We start from the raw sequence: 18,310 nt of genomic DNA, 5'->3' as shown, positions 1-18,310 counted from the left end.
AAAGCTTATGAGCCGGTACATCTTTGATTCAGCACCTGGGTAGCGCTTGCTGATTGGTGGCTAAATGTAGCCACCAATCAGCAGGCACTACACAGGGTGCTGAACCAAACACTGTGGCATTAGCTAGTTGTTAGCCATTGAATGGCCAAGTTGTTCTCGTAAAAAATATATATATATATTTATATATATATATATATATATATATATATATATACATGTGTTACAGGTTGCATAATGCATACTGTCTGTCTAGTGTGTGTATTGCTTGCGTTGTGTTTGTTAAAGGAATATGAAACTCAAATTCTTTCTTTAATGATTCAGATAGAGCAGACCCCTAACCCAGTCCTCAGGTCAGATATTCAGTATATCTTAACTAGAGCACAGGTGAAATAATCAATTTAAAAAAAATAAAATATCTGGCCTGAGTAAGGGTCCTGAGGACTGGGTTTGGGAAACACTGAGATAGAGCATGCAATTTTAAGCAACTTTCTAATTTATTCCTACTATCAATTTTTCTTTGTTCTTGTGGTATCTTTATTTGAAAAGCCAGGAATGTTTTGGTACAACACCCTGGATAGCCCTTGCCGATTGTTGGCTACATGTGCCAAATAGCCATCAAATGTATATGTTTTTAGTAATTATAATAAAAGCACTTCATTTTTTATGGTTTAAAATAATATATATATATATATATATATATATATAAAACACAGGAATGGACCGCACTCACAGACTGGACTGGGTACACATCCTAAGCCACTGTTAACTCCACAGCCCTGAACACTGACAGACAGCTGCAAAGATCCCAGCAACCCAGGCAGTTAACCCCCGAGCAACCTGGGTGTCAGGTCCGCAGGGTAGCATTACAAACATTAACACAAAACACAAAAAACCCAGCACTCACTAGCAGATTCACAGCAATGTTTAAAAGCAAAACTGGGGGAAGTCAGTTACATTTGGAGCCAAAGGATCAAGCCCAGGACCACGACAAGGTCTCCCCCTTCCTGGGACCCTAACCAGCACCCACACAATGCATACTTCCAAACAAACCAACTGGGAACCTCCCAGGGTGACACAGGCTTTTGTAACCTCCCCTATGTAAATACAAAACACAGGAATGGACCGCACTCACAGACTGGACTGGGTACACATCCTAAGCCACTGTTAACTCCACAGCCCTGAACACTGACAGACTGGGCTTGATCCTTTGGCGCCAAATGGCGACTTCCCCCAGTTTTGCTTTTAAACATTGCTGTGAATCTGCTAGTGAGTGCTGGGTTTTTTGTGTTTTGTGTTAATATTTGTAATGCTCCCCTGCGGACCTGACACCCAGGTTGCTTGGGGATTAACTGCCTGGGTTGCTGGGAACTTTGCAGCTGTCTGTCAGTGTTCAGGGCTGTGGAGTTAACAGTGGCTTAGGATGTGTACCCAGTCCAGTCTGTGAGTGCGGTCCATTCCTGTGTTTTGTATTTACATAGGGGAGGTTACAAAAGCCTGTGTCACCCTGGGAGGTTCCCAGTTGGTTTGTTTGGAAGTATGCATTGTGTGGGTGCTGGTTAGGGACCCAGGAAGGGGGAGACCTTGTCGTGGTCCTGGGCTTGATCCTTTGGCGCCAAATGTAACTGACTTCCCCCAGTTTTGCTTTTAAACATTGCTGTGAATCTGCTAGTGAGTGCTGGGTTTTTAGTGTTTTATATATATATATATATATATATATATATATATATATATATATGATAATGTTAATGTAAAATAGATATCTATACATAAATATATATATAGGAATAGATATAGAGATATAAGTGTATACAAATATATATAGAAATATGTATTTACAATAAAAATGGCATTGTTCTGTAAGTGAAGAATATTGGAATGTGAAACTCCTGTCTGGTTAGCATGCAAGCAATATGTGTTAGGTGTTTTCTTCTGCGCTCTTCATTAACTTCTATGGGGAGAATATGTTAACGTGGTCGTGATATCACAAATTCCTTTGGTTAGTGCACGTCAGATTTCGCTTGCACGCAAATGTTTTACTTTCAAATTGTAATACGTGCACTACCCGACGTACACAAAGAAGATTACTTCTAGTGAGGTTTATGCTTAGAGACATAACCATTAACACATTTGCGGCCAATCGGACGCTAGCAAGGGGTGTTAATCATCCTGATCGTATCTGAGGTGGCGGACGATTTAGAAGCAGTGGTCTTAAGACCGCTACTTCTTAACTTACATTTCTGGCGAGCCGTAAAGCTCGCACAGAATAAGCAGCATCCACTGCTTCATAAATATACCCCCAAGTCTTGGTCTAAAGAAGGGGTGAGATCCCAGAGACGTCACTGTATGTATAAATTTTGCGCACAATAAAGCACTATTTAAAAAATTCCAGAGAGTGCATGCCTACCTTGCATATTGAATTTACTTCCACGCACCCTGGTTGTTGCTTTGTTAGTGAGAGTGCGCTTTTGTGGACTTTATATATATACAGTATACCACAAAAGTGAGTAAACCCCTCACATTTTTGTAAATATTTTATTATATCTTTTCATGTGACAACAGTAAAGAAATGACACTTTGCTACAATGTAAAGTAGTGAGTGTACAGCCTGTAAATTTGTGAGTGTAAATTTTCTGTCCCCTCAAAATAAATCAACACACAGCCATTAATGTCTAAACCATTGGCAACAAAAGTGAGTACAGCCCTAAGTGGAAATGTTCAAATTGGGCCTGATTAGCTATTTTCCCTCCCCTCATGTAACTCGTTAGTGTTACAAGGTCTCAGGTGTGAATGGGGAGCAGGTGTGTTAAATTTGGTGTTATCGCTCTCACACTCTCTCATACAGGTCACTGGAAGTTCAACGTGGCACCTTATGTCAAAGAACTCTCTGAGGATCTGAAAAAAAGAATTGTTGCTCTACATAAAGATGGCCTAGGCTATAAGAAGATTGCCAAGACCCTGAAACTGAGCTGCAGCATGGTGGGCAAGACCATACAGCGGTTTCAAAGTACAGATTCCACTCAGAACAGGCCTCGTCATGTTCGACCAAAGAAGTTGAGTGCACGTGCTTAACGTCATATCCAGACATTGTCTTTGGGAAATAGACGCATGAGTGTTGCCAGCATTGCTGCAGAGTTTGAAGGGGTGGGGGTCAGCCTGTCAGTGCTGGTGCAATGTTGAATACGGAGAACGTATTGCTCTCCACATTCAGCGATGTCTTGCGGACCTGATCCGCACTGTTGGATCAGGTCCGCAAGACATTTGTTAAATTGGCTTCATTACCTGAGAAAGAAGGGAGAGGCACTGAAAAAGAGAGATTGAATATAGGAGTGAGGGGAAAGTTATGAGAGAGAAGGGATAATGATTATTAAAAAAAATACAAATATATATTTCCATAAAACTTTATATCACAGTTCCTCTAAAAGGGTCACTCTCTCCAACCTCCCTTATCAATTTTTTACCTTTCACAAATTTCTTCCTTTTTATCATAATGTTATGAGCATTACTCAGGGATTATTAGAAGTATTTTTTTATTTTAGTGCATGCAAAAGTACACACATTTATATAAAAGATGTTACATATAATTTCCTTGCCCCACTGAACACTTGAAGGAACAATGTACTATTTTTTTCTGTCATTCATGTGTAAGAGCATTTAAGCATATTCATTAGCAGGACTTCTCACATTGGCCCTGATGATCGAAAGTGCCACAAGGCAGCGAGATATTCAAAAGGGATCGTTGTGATGTTGAGAAAGCTGGCAAAATGATTCAAAAGGGCCTACAGTACTGTTTAAAGGCAGCATCGCTGAGAGAGGTCTTACCATACATTTCAGTGGGTGGCGATGTTGCTTTTATACTGGCAATATATTCAAAGAAGCAATGGCACCTACATCAAAGGTGTAATTTAAATAGGTCTATATCAAAAGACTGAAGTACACAAGACAGAATGCCGCAATCCCAAAGTTCTAAATACAGAATTTTAAAAATGCAGACACAACATAACCCTGAAAATTAAAATTCCGAAAAAAAATCCCTAACTTGTAAAATACCGAAAACCAAAATCCTGAAACAATAAAATCCTGCAAGATTACCAACACTTAGAAAACCACAATCCAAAAGCGATCACCAGTTGGACTGGCTGAGCAGTCTCTGCAGGGGGGTTCAAGGGGGCGCCCCGCCGATGCTCTGTTATTCACCCCAAGTAAACCTAGGGGAATGTGGTTTACCCTTGACCCCCCCAGGCGGAGGCAAAAAGATAGTGAAGATGGGGACATCACAGCACATCGTATCTATAGGGTTTTTTAAGTTTAGGGATTTTGCATTTTAGAGAGTTTGCATTTTAGGGATTTTATAATTTTGGGGTTTTGTTCTTTCTGCATTTTGATTTTCTGGATTTTAGACATTAGGAATTAGGATCTTTCTGGATTTCAAGATTCTGTTTTATGGTATTAGAAATTTTGAGTTTAGGTATTTTGATTGCCACACAATTTAAATTATCCCTTTACACAGTACAGAAACTTAAAGGGACACTTAATCAAAATGAAACTTTCATTATTCAGATAGAGCATGCCATTTTAAACAACTTTCCAATTTACTTCCATTAACAGAATGTGCACAGTGTTTTTATATTTAAACTTTTTGAGTCAACAGCTCCTACTGAGCATGTGCAATAATAAGTGTGTATGCATTTGTGAATGGCTGATGGCTGTCACATGGTACGTGTATGCATTTGTGATTGGCTGATGACTGTCACATGGTACAGAGGGAGTGGAAAAAGACTTAACTTTTAAAATTGTCAGAAAAAAAATCTACTACTCATTTGAAGTTCAGACTATGGCAGGCCCATTTATCAAGCTCCGTACGGATCTTGAAGGGCCGTGTTTCTGGCGAGTCTTCAGACTCGCCAGAAACACAATTTATGAAGCAGCGGTCTAAAGACCGCTGCTCCATAACCCTGTCCGCCTGCTCTGAGCAGGCAGACAGGAATCGCCGGAAATCAACCCGATCGAATACGATCGGGTTGATTGACACCTCCCTGCTGGTGGCCGATTGGCCGCGAGTCAGCAGGGGGCGGCGTCAGATCAGGTCCGCAAGACCTTTGATAAATTGGGGCCTATGGGTGTCAGAGTCTCCTCTACCCTTCCTTTTTACTGCCCTTCTCGCCCTTTAAATTTGCCTCTTCGTTCTCCATAAAAGCTTCCTAATCCTAGCTGTCATTGCTGGATTATTGAATCTCTCTATCTGAGACTTGTTTACTCACCAGCCTATCCGGCTCTACCAAATCTTCAGCTCCTCCTGCTTGCTTCTAAGGGCTGCAGCTGCATCCCAGCAGCACCTGATCTCTGCCACAGTCATCTGACTGCTCCTCCTTTGGGCCTATGTCATTCAGCAGCAGCCTCTCACTGTGCAAGCAGCAGGAGAGTCTCTCAAATACCGGAGCCAGCTTTCCTCCAACTGAAGCCTTACTCTTGCTCTGAACTTTACCGCTGATCTACAAGGGTACAGGTTGTATGATTATCTTAATACTAATTGCCAAACTTGTAATACAAAGCATTATTGACTTTACACTGGCTTGTTACTTTCTCTGCTCAAAGCAGTTCCAAAGTGTTTGTGCTACTTAAACAGCTACTGCAGCTCCTCCTCTGCCTAATGATCAATTGAGCTATTCTGTCTGTGAACAAGCTTCCTTGTTGTTTGGCTATATTAAGACAGAGCAGTTAACTTAGTAGTCTGTAAGATTCTGTTAACTTCACTGTCACACACCCCACATTTCCAGGGTTATATATTCCTGCTAACAAAAAATCCTCTGGTTACATGCACAGACTCTCAGAAATTCTGGTAACATCAGGTCTCTGATATAATTCTGATAATGGGCTAGATTTATCATAGCTGAGGCGTACAGGGGCACGTATATGCGCCCCTGTATGCCTCAGCTCGCCTGTGGCGGGGCGAAATTACCCGTAGGTAATTAACATTGCACACAAGTGCAATTTTCCGCTTGCGTGCAATCCCGCTCCCTGCCCGCGCACAGCCAATCACGCGCGGGCAGGAGCTGTCAATCTCCTCGGTTGGACTCGAATGAGGAGATTGAATTTTGCCACCTTAGAGGTGGCGAAGAGTTTAGGGAAGCAGCGGTCTGGTGACCGCTGCTTGATAAATCGCGGCGAGCAAGTTCTTGTGAGAACTTGCTGCCGTAGGGGCTTGATAAATCTAGCCCTAAGTGCTATTGCATTGTCTTGTTATCTTGCATTTGTTGATTATGCAAATCTACTGTGTCCTTTCATCTCTGTTCTCACTATACAATAGTGAATTAAACATATCAACAATACACTTATAAGAGCAGGGGGTTGTGGGTATATATATATACATTGTTTAATGTATATGTATTGTATAATGTTTAGGCTGGTGTTTTTACTTATTGCAAAATTACATTTGAGCGGCGCATTCACAATTTCAATATTATTAAAAGATAAATATTAAAAACGCAAAAACGCATTGCAATATTGTGAAATATGAATATTGTGATTGCAAATGCGTATTCTTAATATAATATACATATGAATATTGAGAACGCACAATTGCAATTTTAAAATAACTAAAAAAAAACGCCTAAGGGCCCATTAGAAGATTAGTACAATCATGTTTCCAGTTTACATACATATGCTAACATTATAAAATACATATACATTGTATATACATATATCATATACCCACAAACACCCAGCTCCTATTGTATTGTAAGAACAGGGGTTGAGTTTCTATTGACACATGCAAATTTTATTGTCATACACTTCTGTGTCAAGGGGTCATTTGCATTACATCTTCTGAAATGTTTGGTAAGAAACCTCTTAGTAAAGCTGCCTTTAAACAGTACTGTCGGCCCATTCAAATATTTTATTTATTTATTTATTTATTTATAAAATATTTTACCAGGAAAGATACATTGAGATTTCTCTCGTTTTCAAGTATGTCCTGGGTACACAAAACATTGCATTGATACAATGGGTACAATAAAATACAAAACAATAATAATACATGATATATGCATTTTGCTAGCTTTCTCGTTATTGCAACAAATTTCTTTTTAATATCTTGCCGCCTCTGGGCACTTTCGATCATCGGGGCCATTGGCAGGAAAGTGATAATCAGTCTTTCAGCATTAATAGAGTACCTATTAGCATTAGTAGAGTACATATTAGCCTATCAGCATTAGTAGGAACTACCTATCAGCCAACGAGCATTAGTTGAAACACACCACTGACACTACTATTTTAATTTTAATAGAATCTACTTCATGGTTTTCAGGCAAAAGCAAAACATTTTCAACATGCTTAAATATTTCTCTTTCATATGAATAATTTTAGTACAATGTCACTTTAAGTTTGTGCTATGCTTTAATGGGAATTACTTGTTCTATCAACCAAAATTCATTATAACAAAAGATAAAATGTGTGATGATATTTCTCAGTTATCCATAATATATTTTGCCATCATAAAATGAAACCTATTATTATTTGCAATTATAAATATTAAAATGCTGAGATGCTGTGTTAGACATAAGCAATGAGAAGGATATGGGACTTATTGGTAAAGAGGAATTATAATTGTTTCCTTTAAAGCCTATTTTTTCCACCCAGAATACATCTGTGCCAATACATTATTGGCACAGAATATTCCTGGGCTTACCCTCTAAGATTCAAAAAAATATTTCTTGATGCAGATTTAGGTAAGGTGAATAGATTAGTCATTACATAAAAGAGAATGACAAATGTGTCAGCTAATTACCACAGTAAAATGGACCAGATAAAGTGCTAAAGTGCCATATTGTAATGTAAAATATGAAGTATTATGTGATGAAATAGGCCTAGTATAGATCAGCATGCAAAAAAAGTAAACAATTTAGTGTGAAACATTTGATATAATATTTCTCTCACTGTATAGTAAAATCAAGAATAGAGGCCAATGAAAACAATCACATCCTGAAAATGGAAACAAATTGTCAGACTTTTATGTTGAAATGCTTCTAAAACATTTCTGCTATCAAGAAAAGAGGAAGCAATAAAAAATAACCCTGAAAAAAAATATATTATTGCTATAGTTTTCCTCAGATCCATACATCCTAATTAGGTTTGTCAAGTTCTGGGATGTGTAGGATTATCTTCAATTTGATAAAATGATTTAAGAGCTTTTAAATAAATATTTACATGTTGTGGTTAGGGTTACTAAGGAAAGTTAAAAACCTCTGTTAAAAAGGTTGAGAAACACCCGTTTAATGTACACCTTACTCCCAAGGATAAGTGACAGACCCTACAACTTATGGGACTTTCTACAGACCATATGTTATTAGCTGAATACTACATGACAGTGGCCCAGGCATCATGAGTACATGTAGATTCTATGGGTCATCCCATTTGTATCACTATTAATGTGTGATGCTTCATCCCAGATCATCTGCTTGGATTGTCCTGGAGCAGGAGTACAGATTTTATATTCATTTTTGTCCACAGCTCTCTCTTACACAGGAATGGAAAGGACAGACCTTCTATAAACAATACAACTGTCACATAAATGTAAGGCATGAAGCAGGCAGCAAGATTTGTGGAAACTTATACAGTGGAGTATGGAGGTGGAAGGTCAATGGCTGCCATCTTAATAGCCTCCTCATAAGATGGTAGTACCACCTGTAAGACAAAGAGTAACTTCTGTGAGTCTAATGTATAGTTATTTGGAACTATAACAAGGGAAAAAAGAAAAGCTACATATAGAGTTAGAGAATGTTTTTGGAATATATGAGGTGAGCTATAGGTAAGTGAGAGGTAGGTAGAGGTAACATGGAGGGATGGGGAGTTATATGGAAAGATAACAGTAGTTTTTAAGAAATAAACATGAAATGTTATAAGGACTGTTTGAAGTATTAAACATTGATTTGTAATAAACATAAGAGGTGGTATCAGAAAGTTGGGCAGTAAATTGGTGGGGCTATGTAGTTTGAGGAGAAGTCAGGGTAATGCATGGGAGTGAAAAGATGGCTCATGGTTGTACAGTTCAGATTCTGTTTTGGGGTATTTCTGGGCAAGTTTAATGTGAAACATGGTCATAAACATTTTAGCGATAGTGTCAGAAGTGATAGATGGTCAGAGCTCAGAAATTATGACAGTCTCGTAAAATGCGGGATGGTTTGGAGCTTGGGATGATCGTTATGGCAGCTCTCCTAAATATTACACTGGGAGAAGTGAGAGGAGATTGTAATATGCCTGTTTAGAACACACATATTACACACAGACACACATTATTCACCTAAGCATACACACACACTAACTCATATACACACACAAACTTTAACTCACACACAGATATTATACACACACACAAATCCATACACATACATACATACACACACACACACTCACTCATATACACACACAAACTTTAACTCACACACAGATATTATACACACACACAAATCCATACACATACATACATACATACACTCACTCATATACACACACAAACTTTAACTCACACACAGATATTATACACACAAATCCATACACATACATACACACACACATACACACTAGCCAACACACCACAGCACAAACATTCCACACACTCACAAACAGACTACACACTACACACATTGCAGGAAACTAAATATAACATATATTACTGAGGCAGGTGAAAAATCCTATCTCAGCTGACTGGATGATAACTCAGGGGAGATTAATTTGAAAATCAAAGAATAATCTAAATAAGGAAAATCAAACAGACGTCTCAACAACCTTTCCATCTTCACCAGTACTTTTGCTATTCTATACAGTTCACTCGCTAAAACTCAATCATGTCTACACTGTTTTTGAATCAGTTGCACATAACAACGCAGGAGTTGCTAAAGCTAGAGAGGTTAGTGAAAATAGTGAAGTTTGAAAGACCTGTTAATGAATTTGGCCTGCCATGCAACAACAAGTCAAGTTTGCATAGCTCAAGAAAAAATGTATATTACAGTTTATTGATATTAAGAGAGAAGTGAACTTTCCGTGGAGTTAACAGTCTAATTGTTGGAACTATTCTATTGTACTTATTAATGGCATTGGACAGAGTATTATCTGCTCACCTTTGAGAGGTCCCGAGGAGCTGAGTCTTTGCTAAATTTGGGTATATTTGATTGTTGAAAATGCTTAAAGCATTTACTGACACACCAGATCAAATAAACCTAGAGGGTGTATAAATAATAATACAAAATCAACAAACAATTGGAAATAACATGACAAAATTGTAACATAATTAGCAAAGTAAAAAAAGTAAACATTTAATGACAACACCATTTTTATTATTAATATTGATAATAATAACTAAACCTATATATATATATATATATATATATATACATATTTATATATTTATATATATATATATATATATATATATATATATATCTAGCTAACGTCCATAGAAAGCACTCACAGGGTCTGTACAACTTAATAAATCAAGATTTATTCACAGTAACGTTTCAAGGGGTGTTAGAACTGAATGATTATAAAACGTTAATATATGTTGCATTAAAAAACATAATTTATGCTTACCTGATAAATTCCTTTCTCCTGTAGTGTAGTCAGTCCACGGGTCATCCATTACTTATGGGATATTAACTCCTCCCTAACAGGAAGTGCAAGAGGATCACCCAAGCAGAGCTGCTATATAGCTCCTCCCCTCTACGTCATACCCAGTCATTCGACTGAAACCAAACGAGAAAGGAGAAACTATAGGGTGCAGTGGTGACTGGAGTTTAATTTAAAATTTAGACCTGCCATAAAAAACAGGGCGGGCCGTGGACTGACTACACTACAGGAGAAAGGAATTTATCAGGTAAGCATAAATTATGTTTTCTCCTGTTAAGTGTAGTCAGTCCACGGGTCATCCATTACTTATGGGATACCAATACCAAAGCTAAAAGTACACGGATGACGGGAGGGACAGGCAGGATCTTTACACGGAAGGAACCACTGCCTGAAGAACCTTTCTCCCAAAAACAGCCTCAGAAGAAGCAAAAGTGTCAAATTTGTAAAATTTGGAAAAAGTATGAAGAGAAGACCAAGTTGCAGCCTTGCAAATCTGTTCAACAGAGGCCTCATTCTTAAAGGCCCACGTGGAAGCCACAGCTCTCGTAGAATGAGCTGTAATTCTTTCAGGAGGCTGCTGTCCAGCAGTTTCATAGGCTAAACGTATTATGCTACGAAGCCAGAAAGAGAGAGAGGTAGCAGAAGCTTTTTGACCTCTCCTCTGTCCAGAATAAATGACAAACAGGGAAGAAGTTTGGCGAAAATCTTTAGTTGCCTGTAAATAAAATTTCAGGGCACGGACTACGTCTAGATTGTGTAGAAGTCGTTCCTTCTTTGAAGAAGGGTTAGGGCACAATGATGGAACAACAATCTCTTGATTGATATTCCTGTTAGTAACTACCTTAGGTAAGAACCCAGGTTTAGTACGCAGAACTACCTTGTCTGAATGAAAAATCAGATAAGGAGAATCACAATGTAAGGCCGATAACTCAGAGACTCTTCGAGCCGAGGAAATAGCCATTAAAAACAGAACTTTCCAAGATAAGAGCTTGATATCAATGGAATGAAGGGGTTCAAACGGAACACCCTGTAAAACGTTAAGAACTAAGTTTAAGCTCCACGGTGGGGCAACAGTCTTAAACACAGGCTTAATCCTGGCCAAAGCCTGACAAAAAGCCTGAACGTCTGGAACTTCTGACAGACGTTTGTGTAAAAGGATGGACAGAGCTGAGATCTGTCCCTTTAAAGAACTTGCAGATAAACCCTTTTCTAAACCTTCTTGTAGAAAAGACAATATCCTAGGAATCCTAACCTTACTCCATGAGTAACTCTTGGATTCGCACCAATGTAAGTATTTACGCCATATTTTATGGTAAATTTTCCTGGTAACAGGTTTCCTAGCCTGTATTAAGGTATCAATTACTGACTCCGAAAATCCACGCTTTGATAAAATCAAGCGTTCAATCTCCATGCAGTCAGCTTCAGAGAAATTAGATTTTGATGTTTGAAAGGACCCTGAATTAGAAGGTCCTGTCTCAGAGGCAGAGACCAAGGTGGACAGGATGACATGTCCACTAGATCTGCATACCAGGTCCTGCGTGGCCACGCAGGCGCTATTAGAATCACCGATGCTCTCTCCTGTTTGATCCTGGCAATCAATCGAGGAAGCATCGGGAAGGGTGGAAACACATAAGCCATCTTGAAGGTCCAAGGTGCTATCAGAGCATCTATCAGAACCGCTCCCGGGTCCCTGGACCTGGACCCGTAACAAGGAAGCTTGGCGTTCTGGCGAGACGCCATGAGATCCATATCTGGTTTGCCCCAACGCCGAAGTATTTGGGCAAAGACCTCCGGATGAAGTTCCCACTCCCCCGGATGAAAAGTCTGGCGACTTAGGAAATCCGCCTCCCAGTTCTCCACGCCTGGGATGTGGATCGCTGATAGGTGGCAAGAGTGAGACTCTGCCCAGAGAATTATCTTTGAGACTTCCATCATTGCTAGGGAACTCCTTGTCCCTCCTTGATGGTTGATGTAAGCCACAGTCGTGATGTTGTCCGACTGAAACCTGATGAACCTCAGAGTTGCTAGCTGAGGCCAAGCTAGAAGGGCATTGAAAACTGCTCTCAATTCCAGAATGTTTATGGGAAGGAGACTCTCCTCCTGAGTCCATGATCCCTGAGTCTTCAGGGAATTCCAGACAGCGCCCCAACCTAGCAGGCTGGCGTCTGTTGTTACAATCGTCCAATCTGGTCTGCTGAAGGGCATCCCCTTGGACAGATGTGGCCGAGAGAGCCACCATAGAAGAGAATTTCTGGTCTCTTGATCCAGATCCAGCATAGGGGACAAATCTGAGTAATCCCCATTCCACTGACTTAGCATGCACAATTGCAGTGGTCTGAGATGCAGGCGTGCAAAGGGAACTATGTCCATTGCCGCTACCATTAAACCGATTACCTCCATGCATTGAGCCACTGACGGGTGTGGAATGGAATGAAGGACACGGCAAGCATTTAGGAGTTTTGTTAACCTGTCCTCTGTCAGGTAAATTTTCATTTCTACCGAATCTATAAGAGTCCCTAAGAAAGGAACTCTTGTGAGTGGCAATAGAGAACTCTTTTCTTCGTTCACCTTCCACCCATGTGACCTTAGAAATGCCAGTACTAACTCTGTATGAGACTTGGCAGCTTGGAAACTTGACGCTTGTATCAGAATGTCGTCTAGGTATGGAGCTACCGATATTCCTTGCGGTCTTAGTACCGCCAGAAGAGAACCCAGAACCTTTGTGAAGATTCTTGGAGCAGTAGCTAACCCGAAGGGAAGAGCTACAAACTGGTAATGCCTGTCTAGGAAGGCAAACCTTAGGTACCGGTAATGATCCTTGTGAATCGGTATGTGAAGGTACGCATCCTTTAAATCCACTGTGGTCATGTACTGACCCTTTTGGATCATGGGTAAGATTGTCCGAATAGTTTCCATTTTGAACGATGGAACTCTTAGGAATTTGTTTAGGATCTTTAAATCCAAGATTGGTCTGAAGGTTCCTTCTTTCTTGGGAACCACAAACAGATTTGGGTAAAACCCTTGTCCGTGTTCCGACCGTGGAACCGGGTGGATCACTCCCATTAGTAAAAGATCTTGTACACAGCGTAGAAACGCCTCTTTCTTTATCTGGTTTGTTGACAACCTTGAAAGATGAAATCTCCCTTTTGGAGGAGAAGCTTTGAAGTCCAGAAGATATCCCTGAGATATGATCTCTAACGCCCAGGGATCCTGGACATCTCTTGCCCAAGCCTGGGCGAAGAGAGAAAGTCTGCCCCCCACTAGATCCGTTTCCGGATCGGGGGCCCTCACTTCATGCTGTCTTAGGGGCAGCAGCAGGTTTTCTGGCCTGCTTGCCCTTGTTCCAGGTCTGGTTAGGTTTCCAGCCCTGTCTGTAGCGAGCAACAGTTCCTTCCTGTTTTGCAGCGGAGGAAGTTGATGCTGCTCCTGCCTTGAAGTTGCGAAAGGCACGAAAATTAGACTGTCTAGCCCTTGGTTTGGCTCAGTCTTGAGGCAGGGCATGGCCCTTACCTCCAGTAATGTCAGCGATAATTTCTTTCAAACCGGGCCCGAATAAGGTCTGCCCCTTGAAAGGTATGTTAAGCAATTTAGATTTAGAAGTCACATCAGCTGACCAGGATTTAAGCCACAGCGCTCTGCGCGCCTGAATGGCGAATCCGGAGTTCTTAGCCGTAAGCTTAGTTAAATGTACTACGGCATCAGAAATAAATGAATTAGCTAGCTTAAGGACTCTAAGCTTGTCTGTAATCTCATCCAATGTAGCTGAGCTAATGGTCTCTTCCAGAGACTCAAACCAGAATGCCGCCGCAGCCGTGACAGGCGCAATGCATGCAAGGGGTTGCAATATAAAACCTTGTTGAACAAACATTTTCTTAAGGTAACCCTCTAACTTTTTATCCATTGGATCTGAAAAAGCACAGCTATCCTCCACCGGGATAGTGGTACGCTTAGCTAAAGTAGAAACTGCTCCCTCCACCTTAGGGACCGTCTGCCATAAGTCCCGTGTGGTGGCGTCTATTGGAAACATTTTTCTAAATATAGGAGGGGGTGAGAAAGGCACACCGGGTCTATCCCACTCCTTGTTAACAATTTCTGTAAGCCTTTTAGGTATAGGAAAAACGTCGGTACACGTCGGTACCGCAAAATATTTATCCAGCCTACATATTTTCTCTGGGATTGCAACCGTGTTACAATCATTCAGAGCCGCTAATACCTCCCCTAGTAACACACGGAGGTTCTCAAGCTTAAATTTAACATTTGAAATGTCTGAATCCAGTTTATTTGGATCAGATCCGTCACCACAGAATGAAGCTCTCCGTCTTCATGTTCTGCAAATTGTGACGCAGTATCAGACATGGCCCTAGTATTTTCAGCGCACTCTGTTCTCACCCCAGAGTGGTCGCGTTTACCCCTAAGTTCTGGCAATTTAGATAAAACTTCAGTCATAACATTAGCCATGTCTTGCAAAGTGATTTGTAAAGGGCGCCCTGATGTACTTGGCGTCACAATATCACGCACCTCCTGAGCGGGAGATGCAGGTACTGACACGTGAGGAGAGTTAGTCGGCATAACTTCCCCCTCGTTGTCTGGTGAAATTTTCTTTACATGTACAGATTGGCTTTTACTTAAAGTAGCATCAATGCAATTAGTACACAAATTTCTATTGGGCTCCACATTGGCCTTTGAACATATTGCACAAAGAGATTCCTCTATGTCAGACATGTTAAACAAACTAGCAATTAAACTAGCAAGCTTGGAAAATACTTTTCAAATAAATTTACAAGCAATATAAAAAACGTTACTGTGCCTTTAAGAAGCACACAAAACTGTCACAGTTGAAATAACAATGAACCGGATTAGTTATAGAAACCAAATTTTCACATTAAATTCATTAATTTAGCAAAGGATTGCACCCACTAGCAAATGGATGATTAACCCCTTAATACCAAAAAACGGATAACAATAAAATATATACGTTTTTATCACAGTCAAAGCACAGTCTCACAGGTCTGCTGTGAGTGATTACCTCCCTCAAAACTAGTTTTGGAGACCCCTGAGCTCTGTAGAGACGTCCTGGATCATGCAGGGAGAACAGGAAGACTTGTGACTGAATTTCTACTGCGCAGTAAAAGCGCCAAAATAGGCCCCTCCCACTCATAATACAACAGTGGGGAAGCTCAGTAAACTGATTTTATTCAAAACAAACGACAGCCATGTGGAAAAATAATGCCCATAAATTTTTTCACCAAGTACCTCAGAGAAAAAACGATTAACATGCCAGTAAACGTTTTAAATATAAATATATGAAATGTTAATAAAAAGCCTGTTGCTAGTCGCTTTCACTGCAGAAAGGCTATAAGTTATATATATACAGTATTTTCTTAGTGAAGTGCCATTCCCCAGAAATACTTCAGTGCAAACATACACACATATCAGCCTGATACCAGTTACTACTACTGCATTTAAGGCTGTACTTACATTACATCGGTATTAGCAGTATTTTCTCAGTCAATTCCATTCCTTAGAAAATAATATACTGCAACATACCTCCTTGCAGGTGAACCCTGCCCGCTGTCCCCTGTTCTGAAGTTACCTCGCTCCTCAGAATGGCCGAGAACAGCAAATGGATCTTAGTTACGTCCGCTAAGATCATACACAACTCAGGTAGATTCTTCTTCTAATGCTGCCTGAGAAAAAACAACACACTCCGGTGCTGTTTAAAATAACAAACTTTTGATTGAAGAAATAAAAACTAATTTTAATAACCACAGTCCTCTCACACGTCCTATCTATTAGTTAGGTGCAAGAGAATGACTGGGTATGACGTAGAGGGGAGGAGCTATATAGCAGCTCTGCTTGGGTGATCCTCTTGCACTTCCTGTTAGGGAGGAGTTAATATCCCATAAGTAATGGATGACCCGTGGACTGACTACACTTAACAGGAGAAAGGATAGTTAAAACTGTTTAAATTGATATATAAACTAATAATTAATTCCCCAGAGAAAGATTGCTCATTGGCAGATAAGGAAAACTCCTGACTCCTGCAGCTTTGGGAAAGGATGACAAATAATTGTATTCAGCATAGGAACATTCAATTAAAAAAAACACACAAAAACTTTCCACAGTGGTTCATGAGCAGTTGAAAATGGCATCTCTCTACGGGGGGATGAAAATGTGACAGTAGCAGAAGGGTCCTGTGTTTCCTCTTCATAAACAAATTTCATTCCAATAAAATGTTGGTTGTTTCCACCAATAAATAACACTGTATTAGGAACAGAAGCTTCCTTTTCATGGAACAAGCTGTGACCTTTTTAGAATGCAGTAAACTCACAAAAAGTATACAGGCACAGCCATTCTGGCAAAGAAAAAATAAATAAATTGATTTTTAAGGTCGTGTTAATATGTTCCATAAACAGTGAGTCTTCTGTATCAATAGCCTCAGTGACATTGTGTTTATTATTTAGAAATGAAATAATATTCATTTAAATATTAATGAAATTATGTATCCAAAACCAGTGATTTGTGGTCTGTATAGAAAAAAAAAGCATAGGCCTATACGTTACATATCTTGCAAGACTGGATCATGCGTTAAAAGGATCACTATATGCTCACTATACAGTTTCTTAAAGGAACAGTCTAGTCCAAAATACACTTTTATGATTCAGATAGGGCATGTCATTTTAAACAACTTTCCTATTTACTTTTATCACCAATTTTGCTTTGTTGTCTTGGAATTCTTAGTTGGAAGCTAAACCTAGGAGGTTCATATGCTAATTTTTTTAGACCTTGAAGGCCGCCTTTTATCTGAATGCATTTGACAGTTTTTCACAGCTAGAGGGTGCTAGTTCATGTGTGCCACATAGATAACATTGTGCTAACGCCCATGGAGTTACTTATGAGAGGGCACTGATTGGCTAAAATTCAAGTCTGTCAAAAGCACTGAAATAAAGGGGCAGTTTGCAGAGGCTTAGATACAAGGTAATCACAGAGGTAAAAATTATATTAATATAACTGTGTTGATTTTGCAAAACTAGGCAATGGGTAATAATGGGATTATCTATCTTTTAAAATAATAAAAATTCTGGTGTAGACTGTTCCTTTAATGTTACTTACCATCTGAGCTATGCCACTTCTACAATTCCTGTGAGTAATGGCTAAAACTTATTAGCAAATTTAATTAAATACTAGTTAAAGGGATATGAAACCCAACATTTTTATTTCATGATTCAGATAGAGCATATGATTTTAATCAACTTTCTAATTTACTTCTATTATCAATCAATCAAATAACCAGGTTTACTAAATCAGCTGATTATTTCACCTGTGCCCTAGTTCAGATATCCCCAATATGTGGCCTGTTTTGGAGGCCTGAGGACAGGTTTGAAAACCAGTAGTGTAGAAAGAGACTAACAAATCATCAGGTACAAGTTACATAAAGTGTATACAACAAGGCAACTGGTGTAGAAATACAAAATGTCTGCCATGCTGGAGATAAAGGGGGGTATAGGGTTAAGCCATACCATGTGCCTTCAGAGTGAGGGAAGACAGAGAGAGCAGAATACACAGCCATTGCTCATAGGTAGTGTGTAAAGAGAGTGGCTCACATGAATGTCCACATCTATACCTTACCTCAAAGTGTCCTGAAAGGGACTGGGGGAATTATGGGAACTCTCATCACAACCAGAATTTAAAC

At 39.7% G+C, this 18,310-nt stretch overlaps 1 protein-coding gene across 1 annotated transcript in view; it reads right to left on the bottom strand.

Annotated features, from left to right (window-relative positions):
- Positions 1–3,510: 3,510 nt before the first annotated feature.
- LAPTM5 (lysosomal protein transmembrane 5) overlaps positions 3,511–18,310 on the bottom strand; it is a 34,245-nt gene continuing 19,445 nt past the window's right edge. Inside the window, exons 7-8 of the mRNA XM_053707077.1 lie at positions 10,113–10,211; positions 3,511–8,679 (exon numbers count right to left, since the gene is read on the bottom strand). Coding sequence (XP_053563052.1) covers positions 8,605–8,679; positions 10,113–10,211 — 174 coding nt within the window. The 3' untranslated portion in view covers positions 3,511–8,604. The remainder of the gene's footprint in view (positions 8,680–10,112; positions 10,212–18,310) is intronic.

Source organism: Bombina bombina, chromosome 3 (assembly GCF_027579735.1).
Source record: "Bombina bombina isolate aBomBom1 chromosome 3, aBomBom1.pri, whole genome shotgun sequence".
In the NCBI taxonomy this organism is placed as follows: Eukaryota; Metazoa; Chordata; class Amphibia; order Anura; family Bombinatoridae; genus Bombina; species Bombina bombina.
Note: the sequence above shows the minus strand (reverse complement) of the source record. Positions and strands in the feature narration are given on the sequence as shown.